Source organism: Oncorhynchus mykiss, chromosome 10 (genome assembly GCF_013265735.2).
Source record: "Oncorhynchus mykiss isolate Arlee chromosome 10, USDA_OmykA_1.1, whole genome shotgun sequence".
In the NCBI taxonomy this organism is placed as follows: Eukaryota; Metazoa; Chordata; class Actinopteri; order Salmoniformes; family Salmonidae; genus Oncorhynchus; species Oncorhynchus mykiss.
Genome location: NC_048574.1, coordinates 79425688 through 79444328, shown reverse-complemented (window position 1 = coordinate 79444328; position 18641 = coordinate 79425688). Strand labels below are relative to the sequence as shown.

At 45.5% G+C, this 18641-nt stretch overlaps 2 protein-coding genes and 1 long non-coding RNA gene across 14 annotated transcripts in view; all 3 read right to left on the bottom strand.

Annotated features, from left to right (window-relative positions):
- The window catches only part of LOC110511504 (huntingtin), a 131155-nt gene extending 130213 nt beyond the window's left edge, over window positions 1–942 (bottom strand). For 9 of the 10 annotated variants that reach the window (XM_036934117.1, XM_036934125.1, XM_036934126.1 and 6 more), the window contains exon 1: window positions 489–942. In XM_036934117.1, the coding sequence (XP_036790012.1) occupies window positions 489–586 (98 nt within the window). In that variant the 5' untranslated portion in view covers window positions 587–942. The remainder of the gene's footprint in view (window positions 1–488) is intronic. The other variant, XM_036934123.1, reaches the window with a different exon arrangement.
- Window positions 943–4707: 3765 nt separating this feature from the next.
- Window positions 4708–7438, bottom strand: LOC118936795. The gene is made up of 2 exons (XR_005034252.1): window positions 6891–7438; window positions 4708–6807 (listed from the first exon to the last, which is right to left on the bottom strand). It is a non-coding gene; the product is annotated as an uncharacterized LOC118936795 (long non-coding RNA).
- Window positions 7439–12510: 5072 nt separating this feature from the next.
- LOC110516120 (G protein-coupled receptor kinase 6) overlaps window positions 12511–18641 on the bottom strand; it is a 77370-nt gene continuing 71239 nt past the window's right edge. For 2 of the 3 annotated variants that reach the window (XM_036934114.1, XM_036934116.1), the window contains 2 exons: window positions 18073–18265; window positions 12561–12697 (listed from right to left, as the gene is read on the bottom strand). In XM_036934114.1, coding sequence (XP_036790009.1) covers window positions 18074–18265 — 192 coding nt within the window. In that variant the 3' untranslated portion in view covers window positions 12561–12697; window position 18073. Of the gene's footprint in view, window positions 12698–18072; window positions 18266–18641 lie in introns of all 3 variants that reach the window. The other variant, XM_036934115.1, reaches the window with a different exon arrangement.

Sequence of the window (18641 nt, the reverse complement as noted above, 5' to 3'; positions counted from 1 at the left end):
AATGTCATTATGTTGATTTGATAAAAGAAATGTATTGAAATCAATTATACATATAATTATAATAATATAATGTATATTAGACAACAAGCAACGAATGATTGTGGGGGGTGGAAACTAAATCAGTCAATCTGCACAATGTATATGAGAAAATAGAAATTAAACTTGATTAGATTTTTTTTTTTTCAAGATTTTACTTTAGTGAAATGATATCGTAATATTTAGTCCACCCTGGTATTTGTTTACAAGCGCCAGCTATCAAATAGACGTGGGGTGTAAAACTGTGTGTTGCTGTGTGTGTTGTGACAGGGTCGCCTGGACTGGACGGTGACAGCTAGCTAGCTATAAGGTTAGCATCGCTAACTCGCAATAACCTGCGAATAGCTTCGCTAACTAGCTAGCTAACCAGCCAACTACTGTGTATGTAATGTAAGCTTAACTCATCGCTAGCAGTGTCTCAACACAATGACCATAAACAAACACGGACGTACTGTTTTTGAGCCGTCTCCTCGGCCGTCGGCGGTCCCTGTTGTTGTTGGAAAGACTTGAGAGATTCAAAGGCCTTCATTAATTTATCCATGGTGGCCATTTTTTAACCAGCAGTGGTTAGCTTAGCTGTGGCTAATATTTACACAATTGTCGTTTAAGTGTCAGTTAGCTAGCTATCGGAATCAACCAGGGGGGAGCAACAAAAAAACAACATCAAAAACACGCGCCGGGAAGCGAACCGTCCGTAGTACGACGAGCGTATGAACACTACTCGCGACTACTTTACTGCCGCCTCTCCGACTTCACTTATCGACGCAAGATAATCTTTTATTTCTTTACAATAGCCTCGGTAAATGAATAGGACGTTGGTTGATGTAGCCACTACCATCCATACTCAAAGCCATCTTCGATGCGCCCGGACAGAATCACAAGGAAGTGGGAGCTCCTGTGACAGTTGGTGGGGAAGGGTTGGGCCAACGCTGCACCGGTAGCCAATCAGAGGAAGAGCGAGCACCAATAAGGACGAGGCTCGGGCCGTCGTCAGTTGTGATTGGGTGGAGGCACCAATAAGGACGAGGCTCGGGCCGTTGTCAGTCGTGATTGGGTGGAGGCACCAATAAGGACGAGGCTCGGGCCGTTGTCAGCCGTGATTGGGTGGATGGGTAACAGCTTTTTTTTTTTTTTTTTTTTTTTTTTTTTTTTTTGAGCGTCACGAGTGCTGAAATCCTGCACGACGAGGCGATATTCCGTGATATCAAAACGGTATATCATCTGCACCGTTTACGTTCTATGCCTTTCAACGGTAATCCCGACTGTTGAGTCGGGGAAAAAAACGGAAGTTTCCTTCCAAGTGAGCGATCTTGGCAGAATCATCATGTGATTAGGGCTCTGGGGAGATGTGGATGAGGTAGTGCGTATTGAAAACATTAGCCCCTGCAGTCACATTGCAGTGTATTTCAGCACGCGCACTTATTAGTGTGATATCAACATTTCAATAGAACAGGTAGACTAGAAAAACGTACCAATTAAATAAATGTGTTTTCTTCCAATGACTGCCTCACACACCCAGAAATGTAGTACCTGTAGGAAACGACAACACTCAATCACTATCTGACATGTAGGCTACACCTGTATATGTGCTTTCTTTCTGTCCCAAATTGCAGTCTATTCCCTGTGTAGTGCACCACTTTGGACTAGGATCCATAGCACTCTGGTTAAAAGTAGTCCACTACAGTATGGAGGGGTTAAGGCTTTATCCTGCTTTACTGTTGGGTTATACCTGGGACACCTCCTTTATCCTGCTTTACTGTTGGGTTATACCTGGGACACCTCCTTTATCCTGCTTTACTGTTGGGTTCTACCTGGGACACCTCCTTTATCCTGCTTTACTGTTGGGTTCAGTAAGGGACACCTACTTTATCCTGCTTTACTGTTGGGTTATACCTGGGACACCTCCTTTATCCTGCTTTACTGTTGGGTTCAGTTAAGGACACCTCCTTTATCTTGCTTTACTGTTGGGTTCTACCTGGGACACCTCCTTTATCCTGCTTTACTGTTGGGTTCCATCTGGGAGACCTCCTTTATCCTGCTTTACTTTTGGGTTCTACCTGGGACACCTCCTTTATCCTGCTTTACTGTTGTGTTCAGTTAGGGACACCTCCTTTATCCTGCTTTACTGTTGGGTTCAGTTAGGGACACCTCCTTTATCCTGCTTTACTGTTGGGTTCTACCTGGGACACCTCCTTTATCCTGCTTTACTGTTGTGTTCAGTTAGGGACACCTCCTTTATCCTGCTTTACTGTTGGGTTCAGTTAGGGACACCTCCTTTATCCTGCTTTACTGTTGGGTTCTACCTGGGACACCTCCTTTATCCTGCTTTACTGTTGGGTTCTACCTGGGACACCTCCTTTATCCTGCTTTACTGTTGGGTTCTACCTGGGACACCTCCTTTATCCTGCTTTACTGTTGGGTTCTACCTGGGACACCTCCTTTATCCTGCTTTACTGTTGGGTTCCATCTGGGACACCTCCTTTATCCTGCTTTACTGTTGGGTTCTACCTGGGACACCTCCTTTATCCTGCTTTACTGTTGGGTTCTACCTAGGACACCTCCTTTATCCTGCTTTACTGTTGGGTTCTACCTGGGACACCTCCTTTATCCTGCTTTACTGTTGGGTTCAGTTAGGGACACCTCCTTTATCCTGCTTTACTGTTGGGTTCTACCTGGGACACCTCCTTTATCCTGCTTTACTGTTGGGTTCAGTTAGGGACACTTCCTTTATTCTGCTTTACTGTTGGGTTCCATCTGGGACACCTCCTTTATCCTGCTTTACTGTTGGGTAATACCTGGGACACCTCCTTTATCCTGCTTTACTGTTGGGTTCTACCTGGGACACCTCCTTTATCCTGCTTTACTGTTGGGTTATACCTGGGACACCTCCTTTATCCTGCTTTACTGTTGGGTTCTACCTAGGACACCTCCTTTATCCTGCTTTACTGTTGGGTTCTACCTGGGACACCTCCTTTATCCTGCTTTACTGTTGGGTTCTACCTGGGACACCTCCTTTATCCTGCTTAACTGTTGGGTTCAGTTAGGGACACCTCCTTTATCCTGCTTTACTGTTGGGTTCTACCTGGGATACCTCCTTTATCCTTCTGCACTGTTGGGTTCTACCTGGGACACCTCCTTTATCCTGCTTTACTGTTGGGTCCTACCTGGGACACCTCCTTTATCCTGCTTTACTGTTGGGTTCAGTTAGGGACACCTCCTTTATCCTGCTTTACTGTTGCGTTCAGTTAGGGACACCTCCTTTATCCTGCTTTACTGTTGGGTTCTACCTGGGACACCTCCTTTATCCTGCTTTACTGTTGGGTTCTACCTGGGACACCTCCTTTATCCTGCTTTACTGTTGGGTTCTACCTGGGACACCTCCTTTATCCTGCTTTACTGTTGGGTTCTACCTGTGACACCTCTTTTATCCTGCTTTACTGTTGGATTATACCTGGGACACCTCCTTTATCCTGCTTTACTGTTGGGTTCTACCTAGGACACCTCCTTTATCCTGCTTTACTGTTGGGTTCTACCTGGGACACCTCCTTTATCCTGCTTTACTGTTGGGTTCAGTTAGGGACACCTCCTTTATCCTGCTTTACTGTTGGGTTCTACCTGGGACACCTCCTTTATCCTGCTTTACTGTTGGGTTCAGTTAGGGACACTTCCTTTATTCTGCTTTACTGTTGGGTTCCATCTGGGACACCTCCTTTATCCTGCTTTACTGTTGGGTAATACCTGGGACACCTCCTTTATCCTGCTTTACTGTTGGGTTCTACCTGGGACACCTCCTTTATCCTGCTTTACTGTTGGGTTCTACCTAGGACACCTCCTTTATCCTGCTTTACTGTTGGGTTCTACCTGGGACACCTCCTTTATCCTGCTTTACTGTTGGGTTCTACCTGGGACACCTTTATCCTGCTTTACTGTTGGGTTCAGTTAGGGACACCTCCTTTATCCTGCTTTACTGTTGGGTTCTACCTGGGATACCTCCTTTATCCTTCTGCACTGTTGGGTTATACCTGGGACACCTCCTTTATCCTGTTTTACTGTTGGGTTCAGTTAGGGACACCTCCTTTATCCTGCTTTACTGTTGCGTTCAGTTAGGGACACCTCCTTTATCCTGCTTTACTGTTGGGTTCTACCTGGGACACCTCCTTTATCCTGCTTTACTGTTGGGTTCTACCTGGGACACCTCCTTTATCCTGCTTTACTGTTGGGTTCTACCTGGGACACCTCCTTTATCCTTCTGTACTGTTGGGTTCAGTTAGGGACACCTCCTTTATCCTGCTTTACTGTTGCGTTCAGTTAGGGACACCTCCTTTATCCTGCTTTACTGTTGGGTTCTACCTGGGACACCTCCTTTATCCTGCTTTACTGTTGGGTTCTACCTGGGACACCTCCTTTATCCTGCTTTACTGTTGGGTTCTACCTGGGACACCTCCTTTATCCTGCTTTACTGTTGGGTTCTACCTGGGACACCTCCTTTATCCTTCTGTACTGTTAGTGTATATTTGTATAATGAAAAGTTGCTTCCTGACTACAGTGCATTACTGTGATATAAATCATTTGTCTCACCTAGCTTATCTTAAGGTGAAAGCACTAACTAAGTCACTCTGGATAAAAAAAGCCTCTGTCAAATGACCAAAAACCAATCCGGGGACACAGGGGGGAGGATTTGTGTTATTATTATTATTTTTTATCCAAAACGGCAGTGTATTCTCAGGACTAATTACAAATGTCAGAAGATATGACACAGTAACACCCAGTGATACAACTTGTACAACAATTACATGAACTGCAGTGGTTGAGCAACACGACTGTACAAAAATAATAATTATAAAGATCATTAAAAAAAGAGCTCTGTCCCAAATGGCACCCGTTTTCATTCCCTACATAGTGCACTACTCTTGACCAGGGCATTTTGAACAGAGCCTTTATGGGCCCTGTTCACAAGTAGGCCACTATATAGGGAGTAAGTTGTCAATTTGGGACGTAGCCCCCCACAAAAAAAATATATATATAATTTGTCTGGTCACCTTGTGGTAACAAATGTGTCGTTGTCCCCTGTAAATACATGTCATATGTTGGCACTGAAAGGTAAATTTCAATTACAGACAAGGAACCTGCAACAACCTATAACATGCTTGAGTAATAATTGGATTTTTATTTTTGTTTCATTTATTAAAAATACACTTTGTGCAGACATTCAAAACATGTAAAAAAAAAAAAATATTAAAAATGTTATTTTTTTAATGAGCTGTATTTAGGTTCCTTGTCAGCCTAACGTGGGACCGTCCATTCAGACGTCGAAAAGAAAGGACACTGACTAATTATGACTGGTTGGCACATACTGTGTGGGTGAGGCCTGGAGTTCCTCCATCCTGATCACATGACCAGGAACAACAAGGGGCCCTATAGTTAGAAGATGGGACTGAATCCCGTCCTATAGACGCCGCAGGATTTGGACAACAAGGGGCCCTATAGTTAGAAGATGGGACTGAATCCCGTCCTATAGACGCCGCAGGATTTGGACAACAAGGGGCCCTATAGTTAGAAGATGGGACTGAATCCCGTCCTATAGACTCCGCAGGATTTGGACAACAAGGGGCCCTATAGTTAGAAGATGGGACTGAATCCCGTCCTATAGACTCCGGGGGATTTGGACAACAAGGGGCCCTATAGTTAGAAGATGGGACTGAATCCCGTCCTATAGACTCCGGGGGATTTGGACAATGCGCCATTTAAAAAAAAAAAAGGTCATTTCTGACCGAGACGACATTTTACTGTGAACATTGACTTTAAAAAAAACGTGCATTGTGGACAAAGAGCGATCGGATTGAATCGTGGGTCATAGAGAGGCTTTATAAGTTGGGCTCAGAGGTTTTTTCCCGGGCCAGGTCACATGGTCAGGAACAACTCTTGGCCCTCCACATACTGTAGATCAAGGTTTATGCCAGTTATGTCAGTTGAAAAAACGTTTTTTTTTAAACATTTTTAAATCAAAACCATTTCCAGTTTGATTTGGTGTCATTTGCATTATGCTCAAAGACACTTCCTATAGTTATTGCACGTGTCCCAAATGAACCGCTATGCCCTATGTAGTGCACTTCTTTTGTAGTACACTACATACAGTAGGGAACAGGGTGCCATTTGAGAAGCAGACAGTTTCCACACTTTAGTGCCGCAAAATGAAATATCTTACTGCTGTACAGGGATGGATGCCAAGCCTTTACCCCCAGTCCAAGTGTGTGTGTGTGTGTGTCTGGGTGCGTGCCTGCGCCTAATGAGATATAAAAAGAGCTTACAAGTTTTGAAGTACATCATTTACATGGTTTTTGAGGCAAAGAGTGTTTCTACACTGACTGACAGGTGGAGGTGAGCTTCGTGGTGCGTCTGGAAGCAAAGAAATATAGCATGTAGAAAAAGACAACGAGAAGCCAACAGCCAGAGCTAGCTATGTCCTGCACTGTATAACGTTCCTAATTCTAGAATAGAATGTCATGGAACAGCCAGATCTCTGAACACTCACAGTTCTCTTTCCCCATGTCAAGATACCAGGCGTGTTGGAGCCGAGCCACGACAAGTGTATATATGTGTATGTGAGAAACGTAACGTTGTTTTCTAACAGAGGAGTTCTAGTGGCTTCAGAAGTAGAACTGTGTGGTGTATTCTAATTCTAAATGCATTTGATTGATTGATGATTTTCAATGATTAACTGCAGTCATTTGTGTAAAAAAAAAGTAAATGTAGAATGGAATTCCTTGAACCCTTTGAAGGAATGTCAACAGAACATTCTGTTTGAACATTCTAATTGATTCAAATCAATGACGTCATAAAGGGATTCCTTGAACCCTTTGAAGGAATGTCAACAGAACATTCTGTTTGAACATTCTAATTGATTCAAATCAATGACGTCATAATGGGATTCCGGAACAGAGGACAAAGGTAACCACTGTCATAAGATTCTTAGATTCACCCCTCCAATGGTTAAACAGAATGAAAGGTCATTCTGGGAGGCTGGGTGTCTCTATAAAAAGACATGAATACAGTACAGTATGTACAGCAAGCAGCCAAAAAGATCCATCTCAACATTTTCACAGCATTAAAAAAAAAGTGAAAGGGGGGGTTACATTGGTTGGACGGTTGGTAAATAATATGGTCGCCTGAATGACAAAGAAAATAAACAAACAAAACAAAATGGCCCGAAAACGCTCGTCTCAAGTCATTCTTACGGAAGAGACTCCGTGGTGTAGGGAGACGTGATCATATCCTCATTCAAGTCTCTCTCCTGGCACTACTTTTGACATGAGGCCTGGTCTATAGTAGTGCACTATATAGGGAATAGGGCCCTGGTCTAAAGTAGTGCACTATATAGGGAATAGGCCCCTGGTCTACAGTAGTGCACTATATAGGGCCCTGGTCTAAAGTAGTGCACTATATAGGGAATAGGCCCCTGGTCTACAGTAGTGCACTATATAGGGCCCTGGTCTAAAGTAGTGCACTATATAGGGAATAGGGCTCTGGTCACTAGTAGTTCACTATATAGGGAATAGGGCTCTGGTCACTAGTAGTTCACTATATAGGGAATAGGGCCCTGGTCACTAGTAGTTCACTAAATACGGAATAGGGCTCTGGTCTAAAGTAGTGCACTATATACGGAATAGGGCTCTGGTCTAAAGTAGTGCACTATATACGGAATAGGGCTCTGGTCTAAAGTAGTGCACTATATAGGGAATAGGGCTCTGGTCTAAAGTAGTGCACTATATACGGAATAGGGCTCTGGTCTAAAGTAGTGCACTATATAGGGAATAGGGTCCCAATTGGAACGAAGGCTGTGTTCATTTTTTATTTTTATTTAAATGGAACGTCTAGTTGTCATAGCAACCGTGATGAGGCTGTTTCCCCCCCTTTTCCCAATCCTGACTACCAATCAACAAAGGGGACCTTAGATCCGTTTCTATGGAACAATGTTATGTTAGGGGATAGACAGGGGAACACGGTGCATGTGAAAGATGCCTAGTGTCCCAAATGGCCCCCTATTCCCTTTACAGTGCACTACTTTTGACCAGGGCCCATAGGACTCTCATCAAAAGTAGTGCACTATATAGGTAGTAGGGTGTCATTTTGGGTCACACACCCTTGGGTGGAGGCAAAGATATCATTATGATTAAACTGTAGGTCATTTTGCCATGTCAAATAGGTGCATCTCGGTGCCAAGAATTGGTCTAATTTAACCTATTTGACATGTTTGTTTGTTGATTATATGAAAGCACTTTTGTCTTCAAGATGAAGCCAGTCTGAGTTACAAAACGATTCTGTGACGTTTCATAACCTTTCTATTCGGTTTGTAAATCATCCTCATCACCACCATAGCTGAAGGCATGGACACAAGGTATACTGTTAAATCAAGGCATCTCTCTTCCCACCCCTCTGCCAGAACAATGGACTATTCCATGTCAACTGCTTATCTGTGCTTTTCTGGAAGTGGGTGACTACATTTTCCGTAGTTTTTAGGGAAGTTTAAAGTTTTTAAGGAAGTTATTTTGACTATGAGACATGTAGACAGAATTGACAAATCTTGTTCTGCTGTCCAATCCTCTCATATCTTCACGTGGACCCAGTAAGAAGGTCAGGGATCATTAACTAGATTCAGACGGAACGTGATTACAAATTATTTGGAGACTTGCAAATTGACCGCAAGAAGCCCAAACAGATATATTTGATTAAAACATAATTATTTAAAACCTTGCCTACATTTTGCATACGATCCCATACCTGTATCTCTCTATTATGGGAATATCTATATGGGAATATCTATTACGGGAATATCTATTACGGGAATATCTATTACGGGAATATCTATTACGGGAATATCTATTACGGGAATATCTATTACGGGAATATCTATTACGGGAATATCTATTACGGGAATATCTATTACGGGAATATCTATTACGGGAATATCTATTACGGGAATATCTATTATGGGAATATCTATTACGGGAATATCTATTACGGGAATATCTATTATGGGAATATCTATTATGGGAATATCTATTATGGGAATATCTATTACGGGAATATCTATTATGGGAATATCTATTATGGGAATATCTATTATGGGAATATCTATTATGGGAATATCTATTACGGGAATATCTATTACGGGAATATCTATTACGGGAATATCTATTATGGGAATATCTATTATGGGAATATCTATTACGGGAATATCTATTACGGGAATATCTTGGAACACATTTCCAAAATGTTAATAATTTGGAGCTGTTTTGCTGGTGTTTTTACAGTCGTACATCCAACAATAAAAAATAAAAATAAAATATATATAAATATATATAAATTGGTGGGCCAAATAAACTCACCCGCGGGCCAAATTCAGCTCGTGTGCCACCAGTTGGAGAACCATGGCATAGAGTCTAACTATGGGCTGGGGGCTTCTTAGGGTGTAAGAACTAAGGGGGATGTTTTAGTCTAGGGGCTAGGGTTTAGGGCGTAGAGTGTATGGTGCAAGGGGCTGATTTAGTCTAGGGGCTAGGGTTTAGGGCGTAGAGTGTATAGAGTGTATGGTGCAAGGGGCTGATTTAGTCTAGGGGCTAGGGTTTAGGGCGTGAGTGTATGGAGTGTATGGTGCAAGGGGCTGATTTAGTCTAGGGGCTAGGGTTTAGGGCGTAGAGTGTATGGTGCAAGGGGCTGATTTAGTCTAGGGGCTAGGGTTTAGGGCGTGAGTGTATGGAGTGTATGGTGCAAGGGGCTGATTTAGTCTAGGGGCTAGGGTTTAGGGCGTAGAGTGTATGGAGTGTATGGTGCAAGGGGCTGATTTAGTCTAGGGGCTAGGGTTTAGGGCGTGAGTGTATGGAGTGTATGGTGCAAGGGGCTGTTTTAGTCTAGGGGCTAGGGTTTAGGGCGTAGAGTGTATGGTGCAAGGGGGATGTTTTAGTCTAGGGGCTAGGTTTAGGGCGTAGAGTGTATGGTGCAAGGGGTTGATTTAGTCTAGGGGCTAGGGTTTAGGGCGTAGAGTGTATGGTGCAAGGGGGATGTTTTAGTCTAGGGGCTAGGGTTTAGGGCGTAGAGTGTATGGTGCAAGGGGTTGATTTAGTCTAGGGGCTAGGGTTTAGGGCGTAGAGTGTATGGTGCAAGGGGTTGATTTAGTCTAGGGGCTAGGGTTTAGGGCGTAGAGTGTATGGTGCAAGGGGCTGATTTAGTCTAGGGGCTAGGGTTTAGGGCGTAGAGTGTTTGGTGCAAGGGGTTGATTTAGTCTAGGGGCTAGGGTTTAGGGCGTAGAGTGTATGGTGCAAGGGGTTGATTTAGTCTAGGGGCTAGGGTTTAGGGCGTAGAGTGTTTGGTGCAAGGGGCTGATTTAGTCTAGGGGCTAGGGTTTAGGGCGTAGAGTGTTTGGTGCAAGGGGTTGATTTGGAACAGGGAATATGTGATATGGTGATACTGGACGTTGGCCAAAAGAACAGAAAAGAACAGACATAGGATACATCCTAAATGGAGCCCTATTCCCTATATAGTGCACTACATTAGACCAGAGCCCTATGGTACCCTATTCCCTACATAGTGCACTACTTTTAGAACAGAACCCCATTCCCTATGTAGTGCACTACTTTAGACCAGAGCCCTATTCCCTACATAGTGCACTACATCAGACCAGAGCCCTATGGTACCCTATTCCCTACATAGTGCACTACATTATACCAGAGCCCTATGGTACCCTATGGTACCCTATTCCCTACATAGTGCACTACATTATACTAGAGCCCTATGGTACCCTATTCCCTACATAGTGCACTACATTATACTAGAGCCCTATGGTACCCTATTCCCTACATAGTGCACTACATTAGACCAGAACCCTATTCCCTACATAGTGCACTACATTAGACCAGGGCCCCATTCCCTACATAGGGCTCTGGTATAATGTAGTGCACTAAGGTACCCTATTCCCTACATAGTGCACTACATTATGCAGGGAATAGGGCACCATTTGGAAAGGCACACATACTATACAAACAAACACAAGGCTCCATCGAGAAAACAAATAAAAAAAAGACTACTGATACAATGGTTCGGTCCCAAATAGTACCCTTTTCCCGACACAGTGCACTACTTCTGACCAGGACCCCATAGGCCACAGGTAAAAGTAGTGGACTATATAGGGGAATAGGAAACCAGTTGGGACATACCCTGTGCTTCTTTAAATTTTTTTTTAAAAAAGAACAAGATCCTTAATACACATTTTCCTCGTTCCAAAAAACAAATAAACAAAAACGTAAAAACCAACAACAACAACAACAACAACAACAACAACAACAACAACAACAAAAACGTAGAAGAAAATGATGTATGCATTCAAGTGGTCCTTAATATGGCTTTTATACAATACACCTTTTAGTGAAAATATACATCTAGGACACAGTTCAAGTACAAATGTACAAAATCTTTAAACTCATATGTTTTTCCTTTTAATTATTATAATTACACTTTTTAATACATATCATAAATACAGGTTTAACATTCATCGAGCTCCTAACATTTTACGCTCTGGAGGCGTTTGAAGAAGGGAGGAGGGAGGAGGAGGAGGAGGAGGAGGAGGAGGAGGGAGAGGAGGAGGAGGGAGAGGAGGAGGAGGATGAGGAGGAGGAGGGAGAGCAGGAGGAGGAGGAGGGAGAGCAGGAGGAGGATGAGGAGGAGGAGGGAGAGCAGGAGGAGGAGGAGGGAGAGGAGGAGGAGGGAGAGGAGGAGGAGGATGAGGAGGAGGAGGGAGAGCAGGAGGAGGAGGAGGGAGAGCAGGAGGAGGATGAGGAGGAGGAGGGAGAGCAGGAGGAGGAGGAGGGAGAGCAGGAGGAGGGAGAGGAGGAGGAGGATGAGGAGGAGGAGGGAGAGCAGGAGGAGGAGGAGGGAGAGCAGGAGGAGGATGAGGAGGAGGAGGGAGAGCAGGAGGAGGAGGAGGGAGAGCAGGAGGAGGAGGAGGGAGAGCAGGAGGAGGGAGAGGAGGAGGAGGAGGAGGGAGAGCAGGAGGGAGAGGAGGGAGAGGAGGGAGAGGAGGAGGAGGGAGAGCAGGAGGAGGGAGAGCAGGAGGGAGAGCAGGAGGGAGAGGAGGGAGAGGAGGAGGAGGAGGAGGGAGAGGAGGAGGAGGGAGAGGAGGAGGAGGATGAGGAGGAGGAGGGAGAGCAGGAGGAGGAGGAGGGAGAGCAGGAGGAGGATGAGGAGGAGGAGGGAGAGCAGGAGGAGGAGGAGGGAGAGCAGGAGGAGGAGGAGGGAGAGCAGGAGGAGGGAGAGCAGGAGGAGGGAGAGCAGGAGGAGGATGAGGAGGAGGAGGGAGAGCAGGAGGAGGGAGAGCAGGAGGAGGAGGAGGGAGAGCAGGAGGAGGGAGAGGAGGAGGAGGAGGGAGAGCAGGAGGAGGAGGAGGAGGGAGAGGGAAAGCAGGAAGAGGAGGAGGAGGAGGAGGAGGGAGAGCAGAAGGAGGAGGAGGGAGAGCAGGAGGAGGAGGAGGGAGAGGAGGAGGGAGAGCAGGAGGAGGAGGAGGACGAGGAGGAGGAGGGAGAGCAGAAGGAGGAGGAGGGAGAGCAGGAGTGGTTTAAAGTCGGGAAGGCTCCTCGTGCTCTTCGTCTTCGTAGCCACTCTTTAAACAGACCTGGGAACAGTTAAATAAGCCGTTACATAGGATCAATGGGCTCTTCATCTTTTACAAACTGATTCTGGATCAGTTAGGTTACATACAGTACATTTTTTAGCATAAGGCTGTAATGTAACTTTTCACTACCTTTAAAAACAGACTGAATCAATCAGAGGTTGTTGAATATTTTCAACAGGTTCTATCAGACCATTAATAACTGACCCTAGATCAGCCGTAGGTGTGCTGTATAATCTTTCAGCCATTATTTACATTCAAGTCATTTAGCGAACGCTCTTATCAGAGAGACTCACAGGAGCATTTAGGGTTAAGTGTCTTGCTCGAGGACACGTCGACTGATTTTTCACCTAGTCGGCTCAGGGATTCGAACCAGCAAACATTCTGTGACTTGCCCAACGCTCTTAAGCGCCACGCTACCTGCTGCTGCCATTAAGAACTGATTCTGGGTCAGTTAGGCTACACATGTAGTTAATACAGAGATGTAGTCACACAGACTCAACACTTAGTTAGGCCTTATCAACTGGACTTCCTGCTTTATCAACTGGACTTCCTGCTTTATCAACTGGACTTCCTGCTTTACCAACTGGACTTCCTGCTTTACCAACTGGACTTCCTGCTTTACCAACTGGACTTCCTGCTTTACCAACTGGACTTCCTGCTTTACCAACTGGACTTCCTGCTTTACCAACTGGACTTCCTGCTGTACACACTGGACTTCCTGCTGAACCAACTGGACTTCCTGCTTTACCAACTGGACTTCCTGCTTTATCAACTGGACTTCCTGCTGAACCAACTGGACTTCCTGCTGAACCAACTGGACTTCCTGCTGAACCAACTGGACTTCCTGCTGTACACACTGGACTTCCTGCTTTACCAACTGGACTTCCTGCTTTATCAACTGGACTTCCTGCTGTACACACTGGACTTCATGCTTTACCAACTGGACTTCCTGCTTTATCAACTGGACTTCTTGCTGTACACACTGGACTTCCTGCTTTACCAACTGGACTTCCTGCTTTATCAACTGGACTTCCTGCTGTACACACTGGACTTCCTGCTTTACCAACTGGACTTCCTGCTTTACCAACTGGACTTCCTGCTTTACCAACTGGACTTCCTGCTTTATCAACTGGACTTCCTGCTGAACCAACTGGACTTCCTGCTTTATCAACTGGACTTCCTGCTTTACCAACTGGACTTCCTGCTTTATCAACTGGACTTCCTGCTGAACCAACTGGACTTCCTGCTGAACCAACTGGACTTCCTGCTGAACCAACTGGACTTCCTGCTGTACACACTGGACTTCCTGCTTTACCAACTGGACTTCCTGCTTTATCAACTGGACTTCCTGCTGTACACACTGGACTTCCTGCTGTACACACTGGACTTCCTGCTTTATCAACTGGACTTCCTGCTGTACACACTGGACTTCCTGCTGAACCAACTGGACTTCCTGCTTTACCAACTGGACTTCCTGCTTTATCAACTGGACTTCCTGCTGTACACACTGGACTTCCTGCTTTACCAACTGGACTTCCTGCTGAACCAACTGGACTTCCTGCTTTATCAACTGGACTTCCTGCTTTACCAACTGGACTTCCTGCTTTACCAACTGGACTTCCTGCTTTACCAACTGGACTTCCTGCTTTATCAACTGGACTTCCTGCTGAACCAACTGGACTTCCTGCTGAACCAACTGGACTTCCTGCTGAACCAACTGGACTTCCTGCTGTACACACTGGACTTCCTGCTTTACCAACTGGACTTCCTGCTTTATCAACTGGACTTCCTGCTGTACACACTGGACTTCCTGCTGTACACACTGGACTTCCTGCTTTATCAACTGGACTTCCTGCTGTACACACTGGACTTCCTGCTTTACCAACTGGACTTCCTGCTTTACCAACTGGACTTCCTGCTTTACCAACTGGACTTCCTGCTTTACCAACTGGACTTCCTGCTTTATCAACTGGACTTCCTGCTGTACACACTGGACTTCCTGCTGTACACACTGGACTTCCTGCTTTATCAACTGGACTTCCTGCTGTACACACTGGACTTCCTGCTTTACCAACTGGACTTCCTGCTTTACCAACTGGACTTCCTGCTTTACCAACTGGACTTCCTGCTTTACCAACTGGACTTCCTGCTGAACCAACTGGACTTCCTGCTGAACCAACTGGACTTCCTGCTGAACCAACTGGACTTCCTGCTGTACACACTGGACTTCCTGCTTTACCAACTGGACTTCCTGCTTTATCAACTGGACTTCCTGCTGTACACACTGGACTTCCTGCTGTACACACTGGACTTCCTGCTTTATCAACTGGACTTCCTGCTGTACACACTGGACTTCCTGCTTTACCAACTGGACTTCCTGCTTTACCAACTGGACTTCCTGCTTTATCAACTGGACTTCCTGCTGAACCAACTGGACTTCCTGCTGAACCAACTGGACTTCCTGCTGAACCAACTGGACTTCCTGCTGTACACACTGGACTTCCTGCTTTACCAACTGGACTTCCTGCTTTATCAACTGGACTTCCTGCTGTACACACTGGACTTCCTGCTTTACCAACTGGACTTCCTGCTTTATCAACTGGACTTCCTGCTGTACACACTGGACTTCCTGCTTTACCAACTGGACTTCCTGCTTTATCAACTGGACTTCCTGCTGTACACACTGGACTTCCTGCTTTACCAACTGGACTTCCTGCTTTACCAACTGGACTTCCTGCTTTACCAACTGGACTTCCTGCTTTATCAACTGGACTTCCTGCTGAACCAACTGGACTTCCTGCTTTATCAACTGGACTTCCTGCTTTACCAACTGGACTTCCTGCTTTATCAACTGGACTTCCTGCTGAACCAACTGGACTTCCTGCTGAACCAACTGGACTTCCTGCTGAACCAACTGGACTTCCTGCTGTACACACTGGACTTCCTGCTTTACCAACTGGACTTCCTGCTTTATCAACTGGACTTCCTGCTGTACACACTGGACTTCCTGCTGTACACACTGGACTTCCTGCTTTATCAACTGGACTTCCTGCTGTACACACTGGACTTCCTGCTTTACCAACTGGACTTCCTGCTTTACCAACTGGACTTCCTGCTTTATCAACTGGACTTCCTGCTGTACACACTGGACTTCCTGCTTTACCAACTGGACTTCCTGCTTTATCAACTGGACTTCCTGCTGTACACACTGGACTTCCTGCTTTATCAACTGGACTTCCTGCTTTATCAACTGGACTTCCTGCTGTACACACTGGACTTCCTGCTTTACCAACTGGACTTCCTGCTTTACCAACTGGACTTCCTGCTTTACCAACTGGACTTCCTGCTTTATCAACTGGACTTCCTGCTTTATCAACTGGACTTCCTGCTTTATCAACTGGACTTCCTGCTGAACCAACTGGACTTCCTGCTGAACCAACTGGACTTCCTGCTTTATCAACTGGACTTCCTGCTTTATCAACTGGACTTCCTGCTGAACCAACTGGACTTCCTGCTTTATCAACTGGACTTCCTGCTTTATCAACTGGACTTCCTGCTTTACACACTGGACTTCCTGCTTTACACACTGGACTTCCTGCTGAACCAACTGACTGGGGTAAAACAACACTCTTCAACCATCGAAGAAACACAAGCAGAGAGCCTTCAACCAGAGAAGAAACACAAGCAGAGAGAGCCTTCAACCAGAGAAGAAACACAAGCAGAGAGAGCCTTCAACCAGAGAAGAAACACACGCAGAGAGAGCCTTCAACCAGAGAAGAAACACACGCAGAGAGAGCCTTCAACCAGAGAAGAAACACAAGCAGAGAGCCTTCAACCAGAGAAGAAACACACGCAGAGAGAGCCTTCAACCAGAGAAGAAACACACGCAGAGAGAGCCTTCAACCAGAGAAGAAACACAAGCAGAGAGAGCCTTCAACCAGAGAAGAAACACAAGCAGAGAGAGCCTTCAACCAGAGAAGAAACACACGCAGAGAGAGCCTTCAACCAGAGAAGAAACACACGCAGAGAGCCTTCAACCAGAGAAGAAACACAAGCAGAGAGAGCCTTCAACCAGAGAAGAAACACACGCAGAGAGAGCCTTCAACCAGAGAAGAAACACAAGCAGAGAGCCTTCAACCAGAGAAGAAACACAAGCAGAGAGAGCCTTCAACCAGAGAAGAAACACACGCAGAGAGAGCCTTCAACCAGAGAAGAAACACAAGCAGAGAGCCTTCAACCAGAGAAGAAACACAAGCAGAGAGAGCCTTCAACCAGAGAAGAAACACACGCAGAGAGAGCCTTCAACCAGAGAAGAAACACAAGCAGAGAGAGCCTTCAACCGGAGAAGAAACACACGCAGAGAGAGCCTTCAACCAGAGAAGAAACACAAGCAGAGAGAGCCTTCAACCAGAGAAGAAACACAAGCAGAGAGAGCCTTCAACCAGAGAAGAAACACACGCAGAGAGCCTTCAACCAGAGAAGAAACACAAGCAGAGAGAGCCTTCAACCAGAGAAGAAACACAATCAGAGAGAGCCTTCAACCAGAGAAGAAACACACACAGAGAGAGCCTTCAACCAGAGAAGAAACACAAGCAGAGAGAGCCTTCAACCAGAGAAGAAAACACACAGAGAGAGCCTTCAACCAGAGAAGAAACACAAGCAGAGAGAGCCTTCAACCAGAGAAGAAACACACGCAGAGAGAGCCTTCAACCAGAGAAGAAACACAAGCAGAGAGAGCCTTCAACCAGAGAAGAAAACACACAGAGAGAGCCTTCAACCAGAGAAGAAACACACGCAGAGAGAGCCTTCAACCAGAGAAGAAACACAAGCAGAGAGAGCCTTCAACCAGAGAAGAAACACACGCAGAGAGAGCCTTCAACCAGAGAAGAAACACAAGCAGAGAGAGCCTTCAACCAGAGAAGAAACACACGCAGAGAGCCTTCAACCAGAGAAGAAACACAAGCAGAGAGAGCCTTCAACCAGAGAAGAAACACACGCAGAGAGAGCCTTCAACCAGAGAAGAAACACAAGCAGAGAGAGCCTTCAACCAGAGAAGAAACACACGCAGAGAGCCTTCAACCAGAGAAGAAACACACGCAGAGAGAGCCTTCAACCAGAGAAGAAACACAAGCAGAGAGAGCCTTCAACCAGAGAAGAAACACAAGCAGAGAGAGCCTTCAACCAGAGAAGAAACACACGCAGAGAGCCTTCAACCAGAGAAGAAACACACGCAGAGAGAGCCTTCAACCAGAGAAGAAACACAAGCAGAGAGAGCCTTCAACCAGAGAAGAAACACAAGCAGAGAGAGCCTTCAACCAGAGAAGAAAACCAGAGGTAAAGAAGAAGAAAAGAAAGATGGAGGAAGAGGGAAGTACCTTAACCCCCACCACCTCTCACGGCGGCGGCAGGGGCGGGAGGAGAGCTAGCACCACTTGCCTCTCGTCTGAACAGCCTGTAGAAGAACCCTCTCTTTGGCGGTGGGTTGGGTCTGTTCACATCCAGATCAGAACACAGCAGGCCCTCGGTCTCATAGACGTTGATCTCCTTAAAACACTCCATCTCAATCATCTAGAGAGAGTATTAACACCGTATAAAACACTCAATCATCTAGAGTATTAACACAGTATAAAACACTCAATCATCTAGAGTATTAACACAGAATAAGACACTCAATCGTCTAGAGTATTAACACAGAATAAAACACTCAATCATCTAGAGTATTAACACAGTATAAAACACTCAATCATCTAGAATATTAACACAGAATAAAACACTCAATCATCTAGAGTATTTAACACCGTATAAAACACTCAATCATCTAGAATATTAACACAGTATAAAACACTCAATCATCTAGAGTATTAACACAGTATAAAACACCTCCTTAAAACACAGAGAGACAGAGAGAGAGAGAGAGAGAGAGACAGAGACAGAGAGAGAGAGA